Raw genomic sequence first — 21,640 nt, forward strand, 5'->3', positions numbered from 1 at the left:
TGTTAACTCTGTAAAAATCAAAATAAGCTAATAATTTCTCTACATCAGGCCGTGTTTAATTAGGAAAATGCAGTTACCTAAATGAGTATTCTTTCATTATTTTTGCACATTTTCAAAGGTGCATTAGCCCCATTTGTAGGTCTTTAATTTAATGTTTATATTGTCTTTGAACCAGATCATTTAATAATTATTGCTGCTGCTCTCACAACCTGCTCGTTACCTTTGATGAGAGTTTCCAATGTTTTGAAGACAGAGTATACGAGAAGCTTCTAAAATCATAAGAATTATATTATTCTCTGTTCAGTATGCATTGGGTTATGGCTAATTATACATTGAAAATCTCTTCATGTTTGTTCTTGTTTAAATTGGCTCAAGCTTGTTACATAGTTGTTTCAAGTAAAGAAATGTTGACAGCTTGTTCACAGTACACTTATCAATTAGTATTTATTAACAATATCTTTTTCAATCTTAACACTCTTTTCTTAAATAACTACAGTACAGTGTACATACGTCCATTACACAGCCACAAATATCAAAGAAATATACAGGTTTTACATACAATATATACAAAATGCACAGGAGGCATGTACACAAGGCTTCTGTGTGTCCCTGTGAGATTAAAGCTCACACATTTGGCTACAGCCTCAAGAGTCATGAGGGAAGTTCACTGACAGAGCCATAAAAGACAAAACACTGGCAAAATAAAACAGGATGAGATTTACATGATGTACAATTATTACAGGGTTAGTGGGTGAAAAATTCCACTGTGTTAGCATGTACAGTATCCTCTAATAGAGATGTTAAGGACCTCTATAGAGAAAAACAAAACAAAAATTAAATGAAATATGAACATTTTCACATTGGCAAACACAGAACAACATGTTAAATATGTAACAGTATGTATAACATATGACACTGTATGTACACATTTCCATATCATTAGATATGAAATATGTCAATCCACACTTTCGTGACAGGGATTGAGATGATCACAAAGCATCCTGGTTGTTTCTTCAATAAACACACGTATATACAAAGAATTAACATTCCAAAAACACACAAGGGAAACCTACAACGAGTTCACTCCCCCATCTTCCAGTCTCTTTCCCCACAATTATGTGCTTCCCTTTTCGAATGCATATGGTGCAAAGATAGTAGCGTTGGCAGCATGCATTAAAAAGCTTATGAATGTTTTAAAATTTGACTCGTACCCCAGTTTCCTCATTTTGAAACTTGTAATTCAGTTGGAACCTCACAAGGCCTTAAATATATTTAAATACTGCAAGAGGAATTACTTTTCAGCAAACATGAATTCAAAAGCAGTAAAATCAAAACTAACAAATATATAAATAATGGTATCACTATCACTTATTACCATCAGTATAGGCTGTAGTCAATTTTGCTCAGTATTAAGAAAATGAAATCATTTAGGGGAAAAAAAAGAAGCTTTTCTCGTTTTCAGTAGCCGTCCTATAAAAGGATCATGTAGATAATTGAATTACAAACTAACTGTTTTTAATATTGTAGTGGTTTCAGTACTACGATGGGGAACCAAAACAAACTTTTCAGAGCAAAGCTGTAATTGTCCAGCTACTCGTTCAGTTCATACATCACATTATGACAGCTTCTTATATATTAAAAAAAAAAAAAAGACAAAAAGCCAGTGGGTTGGGAATGAGATGGAAACTGGCTGACTGGTTTCAGTAAACTGAGGATTAATTATAAAATTCCAAAACACATTTAAACACGTTCAGAATATGCACCAAGTAAATTACTCAAGAGCAAGTGTCAGTTTATTTTTAAGTTTTGAATTTTTATCCCTAAAACGGGGCTGATATTAAGGCGTTCTCACTGTTTGTTCAAGTTTCTCACGACACATCTCAGAGTTATAAAGTTGTCTTTAGCGCAGTGCTCAAGATCATTAATGCTCCATGTGGGATGTACAAGGATGGAAACTGTTCAGCTCCAGCGAGCAGCACCAATAAATGGCAGCACTGACAAAGCAGGCTCCCATTACAGTTCATAGTTTTGTGCAATTTCAACGAAGAACAAGGCCAACCTTTAAATAAAATAAAAAAAAAAAAAAAAAAAAAAGAGTTTTCCACAGTACTCCTATGTTTTACAAAAAGTAAGGCTTTTGAGATCTGACTGAACAAAAGAGGAGAGTGAATTTTGCTGGGAAAAAGTCACAAAATACAGAAGAGTAAGTTGTTTTTAGAATGGCCTCAGCGGGCCTGACGCAATGACACTTTTGAGTCAAAGGTTTTGTCAACGTGGAACAGCAGCAGCGTGATTGGACAAGGCAGTGTCTGTATGATCCGACGGTCCCAGGTAAGTTGGTCCCGCCCAGTGCAAAGTGCCAGTCGATAACCCGAATGGTCCTCAGGTCTCTGTGCTAGACCACGTTGGCCATTTCTGTCGAGTCCGTGTCTGAATCTGCCTCGTTGTCCCTGCAGGAAAATAAAGAGCCTCTTCAGTTGGAGTTTTGCTTCTTCACCGTCACGCACACAAACACAAGAAAGGCATTTCAATCAACAAGTCTTACCTCTGTTCCTGTAGCAGTTTGCGATTGCCTTGCCTCCTCTCCTCAGTGATTGGATACGAGTACAATATGATCAGGCCGATCATGATGAGAGCTATGGGGGCGGCGGAGACCAGCACTTTCAACGTTATATCCACTTCCTCTGGTTGAGAGCAGCCTCTACTGATGTAGCCTGCAAAACTGAAAAAGAAACAGAATGAAAAAAAGAGAAGAATTTTACATCTTCATGCATTGCAGAGCATTCATGCTGAGGCACACATCTGCTATAGTATTCCATTTTTAAAATAAAGCCAAGATCTTGATGTAAGGGCAAAATTTGCACCAAATCGCTGATCAAAGACAACACTGTCAGTCCACACACACACACACACACACAACTGTACTTAATCTAATGAAAGCAAAAGGAATTCCTTGCTTTGATGTGGGATTTGGGTACTGTGAGATTTGGCTTAGCCTCACTTAATTTTTTTCATTGTGTCCCAGTTTTTTGGATAAAAACCTAATTAAACAACATCAAAAAAAACACATTTAATTGATTCAGAATATAGGTTGTGTGTGTGCATATTTAAGTAAATACTTACTCTAAACTGAGAGTGGAAATGCCAAGGGAGACTCCAGAGGCAAACTTGGTGAAGAAGACGTAGAACGAATAAAAGAGAGCTTCGTGGCCGGTGGAGTTAGGGTTCTGCACTTGGAAATCATCGACAACATCGGGCAGCATAGACCTGAAAAACACGAAATGTTAGAGTCACAATTGGTTTTATTTATATAAGAAAACATGAAAAAGCCCCCCAAAAATGAAAAGAGTCTTACCAGGGCAGCAGGAAGGCTGCAGCCACTCCCACCCCGGCAGCAAAGGAGACAATGTAGGTGACGATCAGGTTACTCTTAACACACACCACCAGGATCATGAAGGGAACCACAGACTATAAAGAACACAAACACATTCAGAGATTTACTTCCTAAAAACAAGTCGCTTAATGACACCAGAGCTGTTTTCCTGCAACTCCTAGAATATCACTTAAGTGGTGTTTGGGCCTTACCAAGGAGCCAGTGAAAACCGCTGTCTTTTTTCCAAAGCGAGTCAGGAACCACTGCCAGAACGGGATGGCAAGAGTAGCGGAGAGCTGAGAGGGGAAAAAAAAAAAAAAAAAAAACATTTAAAGCCTGGTTTAACAGCTGTTTTTGTTTCGACACATAAATAGACAAAGCTCTCGGATGTTGAGGTAAATTCCATTCGAGGCTGGATATTACAGGTTAACATGGTTTTGCAGAAGGGAAGACCCTCTGTGCAGCATAACGTAAGAGTAAAGACGCATGAACTTGGATGCATTTCTGAAATGCTTCGGCTTCCGTTTGGCTTGGCCATGACTTGAAGCGTGCTGATGCAGAAGCACATTTGACCTCTCATGCCTGCCCAACACAACAGTGAAGATGGAAGACAATATGGTTTCTATGGCTCTTCCCAAAACACATTTGAGCTCAATGTGATGCAAAATTCCACAGGGGTCATCCTATGACTCTACGGGGGGGGGGAAGCTTAGATCAGTTTGGCCTCCGACCCCTCCGTGTTTGACTAAGGTCAAGATAACAACGGTGGTGCAACAGTATTTTCCCACCTTTTCTTATGGTTATGAGTGATAACCATCAGAAAATCTCGCTGCACTGCACAGACGTGTTACACACGTTAGGTGTGATATCATTTGTGGTCTTCAAAGCTGTTTAATGTGGTTTCTCACTATGAGTAAACTGCTTTATTTCCTTCCTATTTTTTCTTTTTTTTTGTTGCATCAGCAGTACGTGTGCACTTAAACGGAGTCTGAACTTCATCTTCAAAACCGCCAGTCCGTGCCACTTCCTTGCACAGACACTGACCTCTCCTCAATGAGCCTTATCAGCCTTTTCCTCAAAAAGCAAACATAATTATCAATTTGGCTATCTTCTAAACGTTTTACACAGTGTATACAGTGTATTCCTGCCAAATGGAAGGGAGTAGCACGACACGACTACTCCTTAAACAAACGCTGTCCAGCCCTTGAAAGTGAGTTGATTTGCAAAGCTACAGAACAATGTACCACACAGCATGCTTTCTGCAACGTGCCTCACAAAAGAGGACACACAAGGCTCTTCTTGTTTGTAGCGACTCTCCGTTTCATTACATTTGACCTTTACTGTGTCAAGTCAGTAACTGACAACCAGTTTGAGTCCTTATAGTGCGATTGGTTTAGTTTGGATGTATCTTTGTGCTCATAAGAGCTGAGTTCCCAAATTACTGAAGGTGAGGATTAGGATCACTTAGTGCTGATTATGGAGCAGTTTATGTCAGAAGCTCACACTGTTGAAGCCTCTGAAAAATATTTCCACTGAATAGATGTACTTTAACAAAAGGTGACTGCCTTGACTCCATAATCCTTTCCATAAAGTGAAGGATCAAAGCTAGAACGTAATCTTTTCAACCTCTCTAACCAGTACTTTCTTTCTGCTGTGCGTGCTACAGAAGGCACTTTAATCTATGGATTAAATGGCTTTAATGCCTGTCAGGATCTGAAGTCATTCTTTGATAAAAGAAACAAAAAAAATTCAAGTGAGGTCAAGAGAGATAAACGAGAGAGGATAATCAAATGTGGCTCCTTTACAGTCTGTGGGAATGGGATGGCATTCAGGCAGAGGGGTCACTCATCATGGAAATGGGCAGCCAGGAGACACTGCTTTCTGACCAAGTACAGACCAGCCTTGTAACTGAAGACAATTTATGTGTTCACCCTGGGAGGGAAGCTTTTGTCTGCACTCTGAAGCTGTTGTATAGCTTAACTTATTCCACACAAATGGGCTGCTCAATGTTTCATAAGCTGAAGGAAATGTGGTCATTGCTGGGAGAACAGTTGATGGGAACAGCTGCCTATCTGTCTGAATGTTTGAAAATGCCACCTGTGTGTGTGTGTGTGTGTGTGTGTGTGTGTGTGTGTGTGTGTGTGTGTACTCACCATGATGACCAGCAGGATATTCTGAAAGTCGTTTCTGAAGCCCAGTGTGGAGCTGCAGAACAGGGCAAAGTTGCCCTCCAGGAGCTGTGGGACCAAGCACAGAGTGTCACTCAGTGTAACTCACAGGCGCCACGTAAACTCTGGCTGGGAGCACAAACATACTGTAGACATACTAACTAACCTCATAGTCAAATTATGTGTGTGTGTGTGTGTGTGTGTGTGTGTGTGTGTGTGTGTGTGTGTGTGTGTGTGTGTGTGTGTGTGTGTTTATACGCACCATGAAACCTAGCGAGGTAAAGAGGAAGACCATGACCAGTTTGGCGTACGGTCCATGTCCCATCACCAGCTTAATCCCCTGGAAGAAACCCATGGGCTCTGACCTGGGACGACAAGACTCTGGAAAGAGGAAACATAGGAAAGGATGAGCACAGATGCAAAATTACATCCACAAATTACAGTTCATTTTACACAAGGAGAGGCCTTTGGGGCAAACAGCTACAACTGCCCCTATTGGACTAGAGAGGAAATGTCAATAACAGTTCTGTCACAAAACAGTGTATGTACTGTACATCCAATCAGGAGGTTAAACCCGAGAAACTGATGTTTTTGGGATGTTTAAATAGCGACCGAAAGCCATGAACTCGAGCTCACCGAACTAAACAAGATTCACACAAAAGAATTGATTCACAGTTACCCAAAACCAAAATGGGATCGGCCTATTATATATATATATATATATATATATATATATATATATATATATATATATATATATATATATATATATATATATATATATATATATATATATATATATATATATATATATATAGTGCAACTTAAAAGGCATGCATTTTGGCTTTGAATGCAAGTCAAAATGATGAGGCAATCAAACGAGTGGATAATGGCATCTAAATTGCAGGACGGAGCCAGTTTGATAGCGAGATTAATGCCTTACCTTTTTGCTCTCTCACACCGAAGAAAACCACAATAGCACAGAGGACGTAGATAATGCAGATGACACCAGAGGCAATCATGTAGGCCGTTTTCTGTAAGGAAGGAACAAGAGAAGGAAAGGACGACACTTTTGACTTTAGTTCTTCCCATCAGTTCTTGTTGTTTGAACAGTAAACAGAACACGTTTGTTATTAGCCTTCACTGTCAAACATATGACTAACAGCTAAGCTTGTTTACCGTGTGATCCAGGGAAATGACAGGCTCGGAGTTATTGAGTCCGAAAGACACTGAGGAGTTGCTCAGGTTCGTCACAATGTCGTGCGGTCCTGGGAGGCAGGGAGCGTTCGCCATACCCACGATCTGGCCCTGGATAGCTGTACCGAGAACAGTCCCCAGAACCTCCACCGTCATCCCTGATTGGAGGAAAGTTTAGTTTAGTCACTGAGGAGGTGCCACACTAGACTTGTCTTTTCTGTCAGGAGATTAGTTTCAAAAACTAATCATTTGACTAGGATACTCACTGTACGCGGTGGCCGAGTCTCTGTCCTTCTGCTCTGAGCTGATGAACATGGTGAGTGCAGAGTATGGCACATGGAAGCACTGATTTGTAATAGAAAAGAGTAACAAGGTGAGAAAAAAAAATAAATGAATGCAGCTCTTAATTTCACTATTGGTTAATGCAGAGAAGTAAAGAAAGCTAAAGTCATTGTTCACCACTTTGGGAAACGTATTTCATCGCATTCTGCTAGAAAGTTGGATGAGTTTGATACAAGTCTCAGATTGACATTTTGAGCAAACTGTTCCTTGAATGAAAGTGAATCCTTTCAAATGATTGCACAATTTGAATATTCCCTAACAAAGAAAATGCTAGGTTTAAAAAAAAAAAAAAAAAAAAAAAAAGATATATTTTGGAAAGATTGCTACATTTTGCGTTGCTCAAATCAGTTTGAAAAAAAAAACATGTGAGGTTACTTTAAACTGACCCCACAATAACCTTCATAACATTTTGTCATAATAATATGTCATAATTAACTAATTAAACTCATTTCATAATTCATTCGGGGGGGGGGGGGTTTCTTCTCATCAGTTTTTGTAACACAAGAGCCGTTTTCTATGATATGACCCTGTAATTGCACATATGGAACAACTGAGTAGTCACTGGGAGGGTCTGCGTGGACACGAGTGTTGGTACTCACAGTTTGAAGGGTCTGGAAGATGCAGTAGAAGACAAGGTACCAGATGACTTTGCCGTTCTCAAAGGGAGGAACGTACCATATGAGGAAATAGGAAATCACAGCCAAAGGGGTGGAGAGCACGATCCTTCATATGGACAAAAGGAAGAGTAGGGGAGGGGAAGGAGAAGAGACAACAACATCAGTGGATGAACACGTGATCCTACTCGAGCGTGAAACGCTCTCACTCTGTAACCAATTATCAGCCTTTATGAAGAGAGGGGACACTCATTACATAACAAGTTGTGTTGCCATTTAAGTGGGGCTTTCATTCAACTAGTGCCAACCCTTCCTCAGGTCAGCAGTGTTTGGTTAACAGGGACGCAGTATTCCTGGTGTTCATGTGCATGGAACAGGTTGAGCTTGTGGATGAGCTGGAGGGTTACGGGAGGATGTAACACCGGGGAATGCTGCCAAACTAAACTTGCTCTTGTTTTTTTCGTTTGCAAATGACTGAACACTTTGTCACATGAAAAATGGTTCAATGAGGCAATTCTACGGATGTGAAAATGTTCATACAAATAAGAACATGTCATTTTAGTCTTTGCACAAGCAGCGCCATCATGACCCACATCTGTGTCATCCTTTCCTCCTCCATCTCCGTCTGACATCCCGTAAATGCGCACCATGACATCATTTTAAGAGGAAGTTTAGTCACTTCCTTCCCCCTATGGTTAGATCGACTCTCTCCAGTAGGATATATTGAGAGCAGCCACACCTCTGGAAATAAGAGTCTGGCTAGTGGAAATCTACGGAAATCACTACTGTGTCGGTTGATTCATCCTCATCAGACAGGCAATTAAGTCACACGTCACTATGGGATACAACAAAACAGAAAGCAGTTGTCATAGTATATATAAATAAAAATGACCTAACTTCTCGCCATGGCACGGGCTAATATCCAATCAAAGTGCTCGGCGGCTGAACAGCTTCACTGCAGACTCGCCACCGATCCAACTTTTTACAGCCAAACTTTGATGAACAATGTATGTGCTTTAAAGAGAGTAGAGTCAAGAGGAGCAGCATTCAGCAGACTCTCTCGCCCATGTAATGCGATTAACTGTACACTCGCCTGAAGTCACTGTGGGAGTGGGCCAGAGTGGTCAGCAGGTTAAAGCAGATATTTTGTCTGGAGATGATAAAACACTAGGGGTGTGGGGGGGGGGGGGGGAATTGATACAGCATAGTATATGCATAGTACGATATTTTCCGTGGCAATACTGTATCGATACACAGATGCCAAGTATCGATCTTTTTTTTATACATGTGTTGGTCTGTCTGTCTGCTTGACAATCCCATTTTGCAGAAAGAAAACTGAAGTGGGATGAACAAACAGAGATATTTATCTTTTTAGATAAAACAGATGTTGACAAAGTTTCCTTTTGGGGACATCATTTGAAATTGGGAAAAAAAAAGTTGGAAAAAAGGTAATAAATTGCAATATGTTTCAAATCGCAATAATATCCTATTGTGATAAGTTACTGTGAGGCCTCTGGTGATTCCCATCCCTATAAAACACGTGGGAATGGGGTTTTTAAGCATATTTCCTCTGTGCTAAATGGCACAAACACCTACCAAATTAGGAATGGGACTTGATTTGACCTAACTGAAGTGTGTCTATCAGTAAAAACAGCTTTACTTGAACTATTTAGCCCCATGCAGACATCCTACAACATGGATGAAACAAGCTGTGGTAGCAAAAAAAATAAATAAAAAGACAGAATCAGATTTTTTTTAAATCGACTTTCAAGTGCCATCTTTTGCGGCTTCTTTTTTTCAGTGTATGCTGTTCTCAAAAGAAAGGCCAAGTCAAGACTTGCACTGTGCTTGCAGCAGTGCAGTGACACAGTATGCCATCCACGTACAGTGCTGTGTCCCCTCCTAGAATTAAATGTCATCTGAAATAGCCGTGCTGACTAGGGAGGGGTGATTTTATCTCAGCAAGTTGACTAAGCAGGTGGCAGATTTTAGTCTGGTGCCTATATTAACTGTGCAAAAGCGTTCTCAATCATTAAGCTGTAATAAAACAAGCCAATTCTCTAGATTTGATTCTGGTTTTGAGGCCTTGACGTCATGTTTACATGCACTGAGAAGACTTAGGAAATCCGAAAATTTTTAAAACTAAATCATGATTTTACAGTACATGAAATGTATGGGAAACAAAACCTTAAAATCAATGCTAAGGTAAAAACATCCACTTCCTAACCTTAAGCACTTTTGAATCAATATTAAAATTCATATTAGGCAGTCGGTATGTCAGTAAGTAAGTAAGTACGTAAGCCAGTATTTGTTAAAGTCTAAACTCTAGATACTTAACAGCCAATGTCCAAAGAAATTCATTTAAATGTGTGTTTAGGGAATAGCAGGAAGCCTGCAGAATTTCACTAGTGACTACTCCAGTGGCTCTGCAGCAACAGTACGACTTGTTCTACTACTGCTCCGCAACTTGAACTGTAGTTAACTCTTAGACTTCCTCAGCCAGTCTTTAAAACTCCTACCAGGGCCATTCGCAGCTGAAAGCTGAGACCTCATTGGCTCACATGTGTGGTGTGTTGTGGGCTGGACCAATGACAAGCTAGCCTGACTCCTCTCCCCTCCCCCACTCCCTACACATGAAGCCTGATGAAGATGAAGCAACTCCTGCTGCATTTCTACTGCCGCCTCCTCCTCCCTGATCTCCTGCACCGCACCCATCTCCTCACATCTTTACAACCAAACTGACCGTTCCAATGATTTCCCCCATCCTTTGTTGCTCCTACAATCCCCCCCCCCACCCACCCACACCCGATCTCGGACAACAATTGGACGAGGTGCATCTCGCTTTGCACAAGCAGCGCCATCATGACCCACTTTTGAGATCAAACGCCTGCATCTTAGCTTTAGCAGAAAAATTTAAAGAATGATATACTGACCTTACCCCTCCCGCACAGTTCTGTTAAGCTTAATTCAACGGAACTGTATGCATTAACATTAAGTCAAGATATTTTTTCTTTAACACAATTTTCAAAGTATGCATGATATTATTTATTTTTTGATTATAAAAAGTAATTTAAGGTGTATCGATGACACAATATGGTCCCGTAACATAGAAGACTTAACTATAATGTTCACAGGGGCTACTATGTGGACATTAATAGCTTTTATTAATAACTGTTGCAAAAGCTGAAAATGTTAATTATGTACACCTGATAGCAAAAATCATTTACAGCACTGTACTTTTCAGAGGGGTGATCATTTGATCATCATGTTATAAAACCTCCATCTTAACTGTCAGATCAAGAACTTCATTCAATACATGTTGCACACGTGTGCCTGCCAAAGCTTGACAGAACTGCTACCCAACAGCTGAACAGGATGATCATTCCTTCGTAGTCTATATTAATTATGCAGGTGTTCGGGGAACGGGGAACGGAGGAGGGGGCCGCATGAGACCTTAGTGACTGGGTTCATCTCCCAGTTGTGCCCCTTCGTACACAAGGTACACACATTATTGAGATGATGTTTTTAATCAAGCAGGCGAGGGAGTGGTGCATCTCCCTGTGGTGCTCATTTAAAAAGCCTGCTATGCCCTCAGACATTTAAGATGTCACCTTTTTGTCTGATCACATTATGGAGGTACTGCATGTTCCGAAACACTCAAGGGACAGCAGCTCTGACATGTCTTCTGCGTTGACAGGAGACTGGCAGCGGCTTCCGTAACCAGCAGCTCCCACTGACACACCGCACTGTCCTTCTCTCACATAACAGTATGAGTGGACCGAGAGTTCCAGGACCGTCTGCAGATTTTGACAATGCAGGGACCCCCAGTATGACATAAACCTACGTATGCTGCTCAGAGATTGAGAAGTAGAGGTGGGGGGAGGAGGGGGAGAAAACAGCTGAAAAGAAAAGGGGTCAGTAACCTTTCTATAAAAAAAAAAAAAAAAAAGGCCTGAAGCACCACAGGCCTCCCACTCCCTCAGCCTAGCTGCCACACGCAGCCAATGATGCACCACCGCAACATTTAAACATTCATTTTGCTCTTCACAAGGGGATTTCATAGAAAAGATGCCAAAGCAAAGTGTACCGGTCAAACTGAAAGGAACAACACAAAATACAAGGTGTTGTTTTGTTGTTAATCTCAAAAAGGTCAATTTATACAAATGAGAGTATTATACAAAATATCAAATAGCTGAAAATGACCTCGCTATTCAAATATACAGAGATTTCGAGACCTCTATGGGAAGTCTTCATGGTGTGCTTGCTGTAAGCAGTAGTCTTGGTAACAGGCAGGAGTTATATTTGTCAATGGATTGCCAAAGGCCATGCTATGGGAAATGTGACTAGCACCTGCAGGAACTACCCGTATTTGTCTGGTAAAATAAAGGCTCAGTGTCTTTGTTTTTGGCTTTAGGGGTCCAGCCTTAACCATTTAACCAACTAAAAGCATTTTTCAGGAGATTTAGTTATAGCCTGTGTGTGTGCGTGTGTGAGAGAGAGAGAGAGAGAGAGAGAGAAAGAAAGGGGGAGGGCTTTTGAATACACACAGTTGCCTGATGTGTGGGCTATGACAAAGTGGCAGCAGTAATGTATCAGCATGACCTAAAGTAACCCCTCCTGAAAGAAGACGCTGTTAATTCAGTTCCCTCCCATAGCCCCACCCCCAAACACAACCAAACACTGTAACTTCCACTCACAGCTCTGACTCAATGACGCTGATAGGCAGCCCCTCTTTAAGCGTTTCCGACAACAATAAGTGCTTTAGAGACATAACTGGGCTTCATCAACAAGGTAATGGAAATGGTCTTGCAGAGACTCCAACACTACAGCTGGAGGAGGCAGTTGCTCCGGAGAAAATGACCATGGTCTACTGTAGATCTCGTTGTCATCGAGTCAAACTGTATCAGACTGTAGCTTGCTTGTTCCAGCATGGGAGTAAGACTTACCAGGGCAGCATGCGTCCGAAGCGCGTCCATGGGCTTCGGGAGACCAGGAAGCCCACCGTGGGGTCTGTTATGGCGTCCCATGCTCGGCCCACAAACAAGATGATGGAGGCATAGAAGGGATCCAGCTGCCAAAAGAGAAGACACAAAGATTAGTGCAACTGGGACATTAAAAGCACACAAATTTCAATGGTGGGTAATTTATTGATGGTACACTTTCAATCCCTTTGCTACCTTAGAGTAGCAAAAGTAGCAGGCATACACGTCCACCACTACACCACCCATACTAGGCTAAATGTCATGAGCAAGCTGACAAACTATACATAGCCTGTGGTTGCAAATTTAAACTGTTTGATGGAGGAGTCAGCAGTGTAGCTTTACAGCACTCAACAAGAATCAAGTCAAATCGTGAAGGTGCCACTTGGGAGCTCAGCCTGTCTGCTGGTTATTGTGCAGGGGAGACAAGCCTGACTGGAAGCCAGCCAGGATGAATGCTTGACTCCTGACTGTACAATCTGCACCATGCTGTGTCACCCAATAGACTCTTAATCAGCAATCTTGGTAGCCGGACAAAGCTAAACCCTGGGAGGCCCAGTTAACTTACACGCCATTTTGGCCTTAACCCTCAGATTAGTGTCAGAGCCCATTAAAGCGAGCCCCTCCTCATCGTGCTACCATCCTTCCCCTCCCCAACATTTTTCCAGAACAAGCGTTTTGATACAGCGAAGCCACATCATGGAGTCAATAATGGAAACAACAGAGAAGCGTTTCCCGCCTCTTCATTTTTCCAGGACAATCGCATCTTTGTTGGCGAGCTTTGGCGGTCACAAAGTCCTGTACGTGCCCTTATAAGAGAGTTGAATCAAGGGCACAGGAAGGATCATGTACAACTCCATGTTCTCAAGTCTGTAAATGCCACCCGCAGTATTGCATACAGAGCATGTAGTAAGTACAAAGTAGTTAAATTAGCAACGCCCAACACTGTTTGCAATACAAGTTGGATTTAGTGCCATGACGCAGTTGGCACAGGTTGCTTAAGTCGGCTGCCAGAAGGTGTGATAGTGACAATGCCGGTTCAACTGGTTTGCATACAAATCAAAAGAGTTTAGCCTGTTACCGAGCCTGTCTTGGTAACAGGCTGAACCGTTTTGTTAGTATGTACGTCAGTATGTTAGTATGTATGTATCAGTATGTGTGTTCCCATTCCCAGTAAGTTGGTCCTTTAAGGGCAGCAGGGCGGGCTATATTTAGTTCTGTATGAAAGGGACACTAATGTCTGGGCAAGTGTGATCATGGAAATAATCTCAACCAACTCACCTGAGCTACGTCCAGCAGATAGATCTGCAGGAAAAATCCCAGGGCACATCCTGTGATCTGGTAGGGTGCTCCACCGATGGCATAGCATATCTTGCTGCAGACGGACAACCTGTTCCTATGCTCCTGCTTGGGGGGGGGGGGGGACAAGGACAGAAGAGGGAAACACAGTTAGTCATATTAAAATTTGCATTTACAGTAACTCTAAAAGTGGAACCAGGATATGGAAATTCTACTGAGAAGGTAATGTCTAAGAAATGAATGGAAATGAAACTTTAGGTATATCACTCTTTCAACATCAACCTACTTTTGGACAAAGTGTCTTAAAGGCAAAGTATTTGCAGCTGCACGCATACCTTTTCAGGCTTTGACATGGCCTTACCCTTGTAGTTATAGGAGGGGTCAATTTAATCTTCAGTGTCGCTGATTTCTCACCAGTCCGATTAAGACAACAATAGTGCCTCATAAGGAATGTGGCCTTAATTCTTAATCGCCAGAGTCTTAGAAGGTGAGAGTTTAGTTGGCAAGAAGCTAACCATCATGTCTCGTATTTGGCAGAAGTCAGAGACAGCCACTGGGAAACAAGAAACCCTTGGATTTCTAACAAGTGCTCATTCTTCTCCATTTGCTCCACTGTAGACGTTATAATTTCCTCAACAGACAGACTCTAAACAACTCCTCTAATAGCAACACAGATCTGTGCAGATGACAACACCATGGTGTCACACTCACCAAAACACAGAGTGACAGCACTTTGGCAGCAGCCCTGAACTGGCTTAATAGCCAATGTGTGCCTGCCAGTTTGACCAGTGCTCTGACCACTCCTGCCCACAGAGGGAGGAAAACACACCCTCCTCCCTGACCAATAAAAAGGTTGTGTTTGGTGCTCTGTTCAGCTGGTCAAGGAAATTTTCATCACTGTTTTTGAATGAGGAAGAGGGAAAGTTATAGCCTAGAGAAAGGAGAAAAGACGTTTCAAGAGAGCATCACCAGCTTGTGAAAAGGACTGCAGGGTTAGCATTCCTTAGTACATGGCACTGATATGCATGAGACAGACCTTATCTTAAATCAGACCTCAACACAAAACATTACCGTGGCTGCTGAATGAACCTGCCTCTGTGTTGTTGATACACCCAACCTAGCCTCTGGCTGAAATGAGAAACCAGCATTGTGTCCTCAAAACACAGAAGCAATTATTCAAACTTTAGTGACTGAACACAATGGCTGGCATTAACATCAGTTGGACCACCTGGTGATTTATGCCTCCGTGACAGTGATCGTGGAGGTAAATGTTCAAAATAGACCCCACCATGTGATGACCATTACCCCTCAAACTATACCGCTGTAGTGTGGTAACTAAAGATGTGTCTATGCCTGATAAAAGGTCTATGATCAAGACATATTTTCCTGACAGTGTGTAGGAGTGCAACTCTTTTTCACTGTGGACAATTTCTCCTACACCTGTTCTATCAGTGTGCATCTGTTACTTCTGCCCTGTGCCCATACTAGTTTTAAAATGACATTGCAGTGAATGCCGTTTGCCGGTGTCATTTTAAAACTAGTGATTGGGTTATTATGAGACTATCATAGAAATGTGTTCGATTGACAGCGTATTAATGTCACTAGCGGCTTCCAACCACTTTAAAAGCACTACTCTTTGCATTACCCATCCTAATTATATTTAAAAAAAAAAAAATTAAAAACTCGAAAGGTAGCATAACCGTTTTTGATTAACGTTAAAATTACAGATGTTGACACCTCTAAACAGATTGTCCTAGCAATGACGGAAATGTCGAAAACTGGGAAAAAAACTAGATGATAGAACTAGATCCTCTGCCTGCTCCGACTCTGACACGTCGCCTTGGTAGGTGTTCCTGCTGCATTCAACGCTGTGGGACATATGGAAATTATCCTCCAAAATGCACTCGAAATACCTAATTAAGCGGGGATTTTTTTTAATTCAATGAGCCCCTGAACGCAGCACCACAATAAACCTTGACGACTGACTAAATACACATAAACTATGCATCCTTGAACGTTACCTCATATTGTTATTTGTCGACACCCATACCGTGGTTTTTGGAGAAGTTTAGAGTGTTGCTGCAAATGTTCATGTAAATAATTTCAGTTTATCAATGAGACCATATGCAAATGAGAAATTCCAAAATATGGTTGATTTAACGAGCTAACTTAGCTAGCTAGCTAACGTACGCTTATAGCCTATAAAATGCCATGAACATGAACACCTGAAAGGCAGCCGTTACCAAAGAAGACTAACGTTAACGTTTTTGGGATTTAAATTTAGCTCTGGCTGGGGTAAGTTAATGAGTGCACTGAAAACATCTCTCATTAGAGTCTTACAAACAAAATAACGACTTAGTGTTAAACATACTATTATATTTAACCGTCCAAAGCTTTGGTTTAGGCAATTTTGTGTGTCCTGATAACGTTATAGCTACTCAGAGAAGGGTTAAAGGGCTTCCTGACGTTTGGAAGATTAAGTAGTGTTGATTTATTGACTGAAAATATATTATATGTTTTTAATATGTATGTGTTTAATAATAATTTCATTCACTTTATAATTCAACGAGTCATAATGCGCTCCTAGCTACATGACTCAGTCCCTCGAAATGTCACTTTACAGGGGTGTGCTCCATTCAATCAAATGTTCAAGATACACTCCCGTAAAGAACAGCTACTTTCTCGTCTTGTGCTGTCTGGTGAGGCGATTTAGAAAAGAAACCGTCGTTAAACCATAATTTTGATTTAAGTAGCTAGCTAATAAACTTACCTTCTTGGCGAGCGTGATACCATCCGAGCTGACCGGTTTCTCCAATAAACTGGCGTTTGAGGATTGTTCACCTCCCTCTCCTTTTGCCATAACGTTAATTTAACAGAATAGCTGGTTTTCTTGGTTGAACTTGACAGAAAAAAAATGTAGAAATATCAAACAGGTCTTCCGATAATTTTTGAGGAAACTCGTCCAATGGTATCGCCGTGGTCCAACGTTACAATCTGTTTGAAAACTGAGAAGATGTGAAGGCAGAAAGGGTGGATGTAGTAATTTTTAGAGCTCCCCGCCTCTTTCAACGTGCCATTCACCCCATCTTTCACCCCGCCCCTCTGAAGGCGGGTCCGCTCTATAGTCAGGCGATCTTCTTACAGTCACTGATATCAACTCACAGAAGACATTTGTTTCATCTGAAATTCGTAATTAATTTACTAATATCAACTGTTTACGTTCCTGAGGGTCAAAATGAGAAGTAGCCTTTATCTCCTGTGAAAATGTCACATGTTGCATATCTATACACAAACATACAGTTCCAATATCCCTATAACGTAGGCTACACTAACTCTTACTTTTACATGAATGCATATATATGGTGGGTGTTTTGTAGACTGATTTTATTTTGTAGGCTCAGTATATTTAAAATGCATAGCATCAGTAGGCTATTTTGTATTTCTACAATTTTGGATATGGTCCTGGGCACATTTGTTGATACCGTATTTTTTATATCCTAATGTATATATATATATATTTCCCATATAATTCCCCCTATCTTGCTCTCATCTTTCATGCTATTATTTTATACATAGGCTGTGTAAAATAGGATATAGTTTATAGTGTGTCGTTTGTTTGTTGGAAACATCCCAGTTTCCAACAAACATCTTCAAACTTCAACCTGTATCTTTGGTGTACAGGGTCAATTGAGGCCTGAAAGTGGATCCCTAGATATCCATATTTATCATTTTGATTAATAAATCCAAAAAGTGAACATGTTACACAAAGATCATACTGTATTTATCAGTGTGAATATATATTCTTCTGTATCTTTCCTATATTCCCCTGTATATTTATAAGCATTTTTCACCAAAAAACATTTCAAGTAATTCTAAAAATAATTTTAAGGTAAGAAATAAAAAATGAAATGTCCCTAGGAAAATGATCACCTGCTGCTGTATGGTAAATATATTGCAAAAATCAATATTCACCACAGCTGGCACTAAATGTCCTTGTTAGGAATACAAACTAGACCAGTGGTTCCCAACCTTTTTTCCTTGGCGCCCCCCCTACTCATGTCTAAGAAAAGCTGAGCTCCTCTCTCCCCTCCCGAAACCGAAGTGGAGGTAACTCTCAAGATAGAGCCTTACTTTCTTTTTTGATACAGAGGAGTTATCAGCACTTTTACCTTTCTCCGCCATGTATCATTCATAAAATAGTGATGCCGTGGTGGTAGGAAAAACGAGGGTGATAGCAGCTAGCAGCTGACCTGATGACAGCAAGGGCCACAGGTTAAGCGGTCCCGGAGGTTTGGCCTACTAAGTAGCCAGCCTACAAGTTTAAGCAAGAACAAAAATACATAGTTTTTATACAGACTTTTGTATAAATTATATATTCTAGTGTATTATCATAATTTGCAAATATTTTTTTTTTTTACCTCAACCTCAAACCAGATAAAGACTTGCGCCCCCCCTGTGATCTTTGCCGCCCCCTGAGGGATGCCCGGACCCCAGGTTGGGAACCACTGAACTAGACAGTACAAAGTCTAAACTATGCTTCAGAGATAAGTTTAAATTATACAAACATAGCCCAAAATATATTTTCCTGAGTTGCAAAATGATATTTAGAAAATACTTGCAGATGTTCAGATTGTACTCGCAGATGTTCAGATTGTAACCAACATTTATGACCTAAATTTCCTACAATTCAATTCAGGGCACAAATGTTACAAACACTTTTTTTTGCATGAATTGCGTATTTTGGAAAATAAGTGGCTCCTCTGTGTGTGTGTGTGTGTGTGTGTGTGTGTGTGTGTGTGTGTTCAGGAGGAGAGGATGACGAGCTGGACCCCTCCAGAGTGGACATCAGGGTGGGCAAGATCATCAGTGTGGAGAAGGTAGGACGTGAGGACGATGCCTGATCAGTGTAGCATTTCTTCAGACGATGTGTTGAAATGATCCATCTGTACGGCCCTCTTTCTCTGAGTTCACCTGGGTGTCTTTATTTTCCAACTTCCAGCATCCAGATGCTGATTCACTGTACCTGGAGAAACAATTTTTTTGCATGAATTGTGTATTTTGGAAAATAAGTGGCTCCTCTGTGTGTGTGTGTGTGTGTGTGTGTGTGTGTGTGTGTGTGTGTGTGTGTGTGTGTGTGTGTGTGCGTGCGTGCGTGCGTGCGTGCGTGCGTGCATCTGCTATCTCTGGTCAGTCATGCTCTAGTTCATACTGTAGCCACCTTCCTCTGTACTGACCATCAATGAAGACGGTTCAAAAGAGACCGTTTTAACATCTTTTAATATAGCTTGGCTGATAAATAAACAGATGCGCAAGAGCCCTCAGGTGTGGCAGAACAAACAACAACTGATCTCATGCGGCTAGATAAAGGTTGCCTGCTCGCTGTCTAAAAGTTTAACACTCTCCAGTCTTTATTTGCAAACTGTCGACTGCTCTGGCGAGTGGCTGTACATATATATGTTCCCATTTTAGCTGAGCACACATACCAACAGCATACATATGCAGTATACACACACCACCACTAGTTTGAATACTCACCTTTGTGTCCGGTGGTAGGAAAGGAACCTCTGGATTGCAGAAGATGTATAGATATTTGCGATGTTTACCTATGGCTATGCATGCACACAGTCTTTCCACCCTCACACCCACTTCAGCAGGCCTCACACAGGTAGGAGCCCACACGCCTGCCGCCTCCCCTAGATTAAACATACATTAACAATGCAGCTTTATCTCTGCTGAATGCGTATGCACCTATTTGTTTACACACACACACACACACACACACACATCTAAAGGATCTCTCCCAGCTGCATTATTGAACTTGTGATAGTTGAACCCTGACCTTGCCAACCGTACATTCAAGTTCAGACCAGACGCACAGGTGGTGTGTGTCCGTAATGGTACGGACAAATCAATGTGTGTCAACATGCTGCAGATTAGATAAGACGTTATGGCCCAGCTGAAGTTGTGTTGGTAAATTTAGGTGACAGTATCACTGTGGAAAACAAATAGCCCAACGTGTGTATTAAACAGTTATACAATTTAAACTACATCCAAGCAGATAACCTTTGCATGCAATGTTTAGCTTTTTGGGGGGAGGTCTCTTCCGCTTTACTCTGCAACGGTTACACAAATGTTTCAAAATGCTGTCCAACTACTTCAGACTCACTCATCTCTGTCTCCACACTCTGACTGTTTTTTGCTCAACTTTGAGTTCATTTCAGTACACTTAAAGGATGTGTTGTAATGTCTCCGGAGCAAAGAGTTACTGGTCTGTTGGAAAGTGTATGCGTGCATGTTGAAATATGACTATCTGCCAATGGCAATATTGTCTGTCTATAAGGCTCATTTCGTACGGGAGGAAGGACTGTTGCAAGACTGACAGACAGAGGTTGATGTCCAGTTTCAGGAGGAATAAAGAAATAAGGCAGCATAGTGTAATAAAAATAACAACCTGATCTCACAGAATTCCGTGAAATGAACTTAGCTCAAAATCTGTGGCAGTGTCACAGAATCGCTGAAAATTCCGTGATGGGCCCATGGAAGAATTCCGTGAAATTAACACAGCCCCTTAAGTTAAGGAAAAGGTTGTGGGTGGGCGGGACAACAACGGTTTGCGTTTAGGAAAAGAGGAACGGGACGGCCGTATACAGCGGACGGGTTGAGTTTAGGAAAAGAACAACGGGACGGTTGGGTTTCAGAATCCTGACACGCGGGACACGATCCCCGGTCTCCTGGGTGAAAGTCCTGTGTTGTTTGACCCATCCTCCACCCCAACCAACCTCCTTACGCGGATTTTCGGCCTTTCATACTACTCGCTACCGTAGTCGCTCTTTATGCCACGTCATCTTCTCATTGCCTTTACTTTGGCATTGTTTTCCGTGGTGGCAACACGGAATTTTCACACATTCCGTCCCACCACCACGTAATGCGCTCTCAACAGTTTGTGATCATTTCACAGAATTCTGTGAGACCAGGCTGAAAAATAAAGTCACAGGAGGGAAACATCACTGATACACTGATGCATAAATCACAACATAATTTGTAATAATAAATAAAGAGAAACTGCCTAATATCAGTGAAGGTCACCCAAATACCGTACGTTTAAAAAAAAGAAATATTTCTTATACAAATGAAAAGTCAAATTCAGCAATGAAACACACTTGGTTCAACACACCAGCTACAGCCCATCTTGGTCGGTATGACCAGTAGCTAATGGTAACTCTTTTGGACAAACTTCAGATGAGTATTGCTGTAAAGCAAACTTTACTGAGTCAGTTGACTGACTTTGTGACTTCTTTACTTGTGCAACTGTTATATTGGGGCATTTACCCTTGCCCTGTAATTGTCACCCCATTTTCACACAGCTTACCATTTAAGCATTTCTTTGAGCATCTCAGCCAGAAACAAGCTGCATCTTATTGCTTGTAAGTAGATACACCCAGTGTGCTAACGGCTAATGAATATGCTGTTCCTCCCAAAGTTCATGTAAATCAAGGGGGACTTGTCCTAACTGATTAGAAACCAAACTCTGTTGCATTTTATTGCAACAAGACAAAGACTATGCACTGCACTCTGCACCCTGAGAGACCTAACCCGAATCCAACAAGGTACTTTCTCATGGATCACCTTACCTGTCCCATTTCTTTTAGTTTCGCTACTGAAAAAAGC

The 21,640-nt window shown here is 41.3% G+C and overlaps 1 protein-coding gene and 1 long non-coding RNA gene across 2 annotated transcripts; one reads left to right on the plus strand and one right to left on the minus strand.

Moving 5' to 3' along the window:
- Positions 1–418: 418 nt before the first annotated feature.
- mfsd2ab (major facilitator superfamily domain containing 2ab) lies at positions 419–17,014 on the minus strand. The gene is made up of 14 exons (XM_031287127.2): positions 16,743–17,014; positions 13,955–14,080; positions 12,641–12,765; positions 7,680–7,803; positions 7,005–7,083; positions 6,721–6,896; positions 6,485–6,575; positions 5,804–5,922; positions 5,527–5,610; positions 3,586–3,669; positions 3,356–3,468; positions 3,124–3,267; positions 2,546–2,722; positions 419–2,450 (listed from the first exon to the last, which is right to left on the minus strand). Exons 1-14 carry the CDS (start codon positions 16,830–16,832, stop codon positions 2,396–2,398), a joined length of 1,587 nt encoding a protein of 528 aa, XP_031142987.1. The 5' UTR covers positions 16,833–17,014; the 3' UTR covers positions 419–2,395.
- Positions 16,208–19,010, plus strand: LOC118493428. The gene is made up of 3 exons (XR_004895379.1): positions 16,208–16,267; positions 18,779–18,849; positions 18,972–19,010. It is a non-coding gene; the product is annotated as an uncharacterized LOC118493428 (long non-coding RNA).
- Positions 19,011–21,640: the final 2,630 nt, after the last annotated feature.

This window comes from Sander lucioperca, chromosome 16 (genome assembly GCF_008315115.2).
Source record: "Sander lucioperca isolate FBNREF2018 chromosome 16, SLUC_FBN_1.2, whole genome shotgun sequence".
In the NCBI taxonomy this organism is placed as follows: Eukaryota; Metazoa; Chordata; class Actinopteri; order Perciformes; family Percidae; genus Sander; species Sander lucioperca.

Bases quoted from the DNA above. Each gene is read 5' to 3' on its own strand.
- mfsd2ab (XM_031287127.2), bottom strand. From the start codon at position 16,832: ATGGCAAAAGGAGAGGGAGGTGAACAATCCTCAAACGCCAGTTTATTG. The intron at 5,611-5,803 runs GTGCGTATAAAC...TTGGTCCCACAG, and splicing joins TTACCTCGCTAGGTTTCATG to CTCCTGGAGGGCAACTTTGC. The intron at 3,469-3,585 runs GTAAGGCCCAAA...TGTTCTTTATAG, and splicing joins CGGTTTTCACTGGCTCCTTG to TCTGTGGTTCCCTTCATGAT.